The sequence below is a fragment of the Orycteropus afer genome, unplaced genomic scaffold (assembly GCF_000298275.1).
Source record: "Orycteropus afer afer isolate SDZICR_OR568_19922 unplaced genomic scaffold, OryAfe1.0 scaffold00218, whole genome shotgun sequence".
NCBI classification, from domain to species: domain Eukaryota; kingdom Metazoa; phylum Chordata; class Mammalia; order Tubulidentata; family Orycteropodidae; genus Orycteropus; species Orycteropus afer.
The window spans coordinates 4,591,298-4,595,273 of record NW_006921805.1 but is presented as its reverse complement, the minus strand read 5'-3'; the positions used below and the strand labels follow the sequence as shown (position 1 = coordinate 4,595,273).

At 38.7% G+C, this 3,976-nt stretch overlaps 1 protein-coding gene across 1 annotated transcript in view; it reads right to left on the bottom strand.

Annotated features, from left to right (window-relative positions):
• Nucleotides 1–345: 345 nt before the first annotated feature.
• Nucleotides 346–3,976, bottom strand: part of LOC103203588 (programmed cell death 6 interacting protein) — a 129,794-nt gene continuing 126,163 nt past the window's right edge. The window contains exons 16-18 of the mRNA XM_007948661.2: nucleotides 3,215–3,338; nucleotides 2,085–2,290; nucleotides 346–520 (exon numbers count right to left, since the gene is read on the bottom strand). Of these exons, the coding sequence (XP_007946852.1) occupies nucleotides 346–520; nucleotides 2,085–2,290; nucleotides 3,215–3,338 (505 nt within the window). The remainder of the gene's footprint in view (nucleotides 521–2,084; nucleotides 2,291–3,214; nucleotides 3,339–3,976) is intronic.

Genomic DNA, 3,976 nt, shown 5'->3' with positions numbered 1-3,976 from the left:
TATAAGTATCCGACATCCCAACCATATCTTATATAGAAAGAAGAATAGTTTCAATTGTTTCACTTGCAGGTTTAATTTCTCATTTTCAACTTTTATGAATGGTAACGTAATTTATTTCAAAACCTATTATACCTAGTGTTTATACTGCAACAGCAGCAAATCTCACATGTGCGATCAAATGTGAAACTGGAGCACAGCTTTCAGCTTTTCACTGCCGACAAAAATTATACACCACGTTCAGTAGAGTATATTATATTAACCAGAGCATAGAGTTTAGTATACTTATTGCAGGTTTGGTATTTCTTTCCCTTCGAACTGAACCAGCTGAGCTTCTGGGCAGATATATTACTGCTGTGGATAGTAAGACTGCTGTGGGGGCTGAGGGAAGGGGTATGAAGGCTGCTGGGGTCCCGGGTAGGGAGCCTGTCCAGGGCTCTGGTGATATACTGGAGGATACGGCATATTATACTGGCCGTACGCATAAGGATTATAGCCCATAGGCATGGGCATTTGGCAATACCTGATGGGGAAAAGAGAAAAAGAAAATCTGTATTGTAAATCAAATGCTAGAAAATGAAGCATACTTATTCTAAAACCAATTTTTTTAAAGAAAGCCATTCTTTATTTTATAGTCTACGGTAAGAGAAAAAAGAGCTGTTTCAAGGTAACTACTAAGAAGAGTAATCCTATACTGTTACTAATTAAAATAAAAGCATATCAAGTATTTAATACCATCCAGAAAATAGTATTGTTAAAAGAAGTAAAACTAACCATTTAACTATTAACTGTAAATACATATTTATCTATGAATTTGCAAGAAACAAAAATGGAAATTCTTCATTTTAAAGTGGTAAAAGTAATAAATATATTTCCTTATCCATAAGATTCACTGTAATGTACAAAAATTTTACTGTTTATAAAACTCAAATATTTGAAAGACAGAATGTTTGGTACATCTTAAAAGGTAGTAAAGCATTTATTAAGAATGGGGGGGAAAACACCACAAAGAAAGTTAATCTTTGAAAAGGCGTATTTCCACCTTTAGATAAATTTCTGTTAAGCAATTTATCAGAATACCAAGATTTCAAAATACAGATATATAAACAGGATTTCAGCTGGACAATGAATAAGGAAGACCGAAGAAGAGTTGATGCTTTTGAGTTGTGGTGCTGGCGAAGAATGCTGAAAGTACCATGGACTGCTAAAAGAACTAACAGATCTGTCCTGGAGGAAGTGCAGCCAGAATGCTCCTTGGAAGCAAGAACGGCCAGACTTCGTCTCACCTATTTTGGTCATGTTGTAAGAAGGGACCATTCCCTGGAGAAGGATGTCATGCTTGGTAGGGTGGAGGGTTGACGAAAGAGGGGGAGGCCTTCAACGAGATGGATTGACACGGTGGCTGCGATGATGGGATCAAGTATAGCAGGGATTGTGGGGCTGGCATGGGATCGGGCAGTGTTTCGTTCTGCTGTGCATGGGGTCGCTATGAGTCGGAAACGACTCGACGGCACTTAACAACAACAACAACAACAAACAGGATTTCATCAGTCTTGCTACACTATGTTCAGAAAAACAACCTAGAATCGACAACTAAGGAATTACATACTGAATTCTATACGTAAGAGATGGGTTTAATATAAGCCTATGTGTCAAAATAAAAAAAAACTATTAAATAAAATTTTAAAGCCTGGGAAATGGTTACTCAACTACTTAAATAAGCAACTGTTGTTGTTGTTATGTGCTGTCGAGGCGGACCCTACTCATAGCGACCCTTCCTTGGGTTTCCGAAGCAGTATCACTACGGAAGTAGATTGGCCCATCTTCCTTCCGAGGAATGGCTGGTGGGTTTGGACCGCCAGCCTTCTGGTTAGCAGTTAAGTGCCTTTAGGCACTATGCTACCAGAGCTCCTAAATAAGCAACTATAACATGTATTTCTGGATAAGCAGACAATTTAGCTTACTCACATTCATTCATGACACCTCCATTTAAGGAGGAGATAATCTTGTTTTAAAAGATTAACCAGAGCAAGAAACAACATTGGCCAAATCCAAATAACTGGATCATACAATGCTTTAAGCCTTACCCGGGATATCCTGGATAGGTTGGATAGGGGGGACCCTGGGCCTGGGGAGGGGGAGCTGACCCAGGGGTCTGTGATGGAGCTGATGCAGTGATCCCAGTAGTCGCCGGAGCCGGAGCCGGAGCTGGAGCTGGAGCAGTGGCAGAAGGAGTTCGATTTGCAGGAAGCACAGGAGGTGGAGGCCGAGCTGGGGGCTGGGGCTTAGCAGGCTGTAAGAAAAAGGCAGCATTTACCACAAAATGTTTCATGTTTCTCTCAAATTGCTATTAATTAAAATAAATGAGGACATAGGAGGAACTCAAGAATGCAACCTAATTATTTCTAATTCCCATTCTTAAATGTTGGCTTGCTCTAGAAATTTATCATAGTTGAGACATAATTCTCCAATGTGCAAATAATCCACAGCCACTGCTCTTTTTCTTATGCCTAATATTTAATCCCTTACTGCTTATTACTGCTCCCACAATGGTTGGGTAACCCCTCCCCACCAAACTTTCTATATGAAAAATTTCAAATACCTAAAAACTTAATATCTACCAATTAAATTTAGTACTTAACATTCTGCCATATTTGCTTTATCTACTTATATCCATATAGTTATCTACCTTATATTTGCAGAACCATTTGAAAATAAGTTGCAGACTTAATGACACTAGCCCTAAAGACTTCAGCACACAAATCCTAAAAATAAGGATATTCTCCTATATAAACACAAGACCATTTTTGCCATAAAATTAACAATTACTCCTTATTATCACTGAGTAACCACTCCACATTCAAGTTTCCCCATTTATCACAATGAACACCAAGCCAGGTGGCACACAGATTTGTCCGATTATTTCTCAATGGCACTGTTTAACTTTTATCACTGAACTTGATGAAAAATGAAATCTTTAAAGGCTTGATTACATTCAGTTTAAACATTTTTTGACAGGAATTTGTGGGTGATGCCGTGGTGGTCTTCATGTGGCAAAACATTTCAAAGCACTTAATGTTAGTAATGAGAAGACTGGTTGCTTGATAAAGGTGGTAACCACCAGATCTTTCCACCACAGAAGTCTGCTGTATCCTTAGAGAAAGTAAGCTGTCACTAACGTAAAATTTGCATTTTGAACATTTATTTGCTTACTAACCGGCATGGTTCTTGGCGCTGGAGTTGGAGGAGTTGGCGCATGTCCCCCTGCTGGAGAGGACTGATATGCAGGTGTAGGAATTGAAGGAGCACTGGGTTCTCTGGCAATGCTTTGTTGCAAGTCCCTTATTAAAGACAAAAATGTTAAAAATGAACACAATAAAAATACCAAGACATGTATAATACCACAAGAAGCCCTGGTAGTGCACTGGTTAAATTCATGGCTGCTAACCAAAAGGTTGGCAGTTTGAACCCACCAGTGGCTCCACAAAAAAAGACCTGGTAATCTGCTTCCATAAAAATTACAGCCTGGAAACCCAATGGGGCAGTTCTCTTCTGTTCCATGGGGCCCTATGAGTAAGAACTGACTCAATGAGAAAGAGTTTGGTTTTATATAATACCAGGTCTTTTTCTTTTCTTTTTCCTTCTTCACACATGAAACAAAGAAAATGGGCCCAAAACAACAATAACTACATTTTTAAAAATAATACATTTCTGTTCTGGATTAGGCCTAAGTTATAGTTTCCTCCTTCCTATTAAAATAATGTTACTCTGTTTCTGAAGACTAGGGAAAAAAGTAAATTTTTCATAGAGTAAGTTAAAGTGAGAGTAAGAAATGTGTCAAACAAAGATAGAACAACTGGAAAGAAACTCAACAAAGATGCAGAAGAGCTACACAATACAATCCACCAACTTGGCCTTATAGACATCTATAGAGCACTTCACCCAACAGCAGCACAATATACATTCTTCTCCAGTGCAC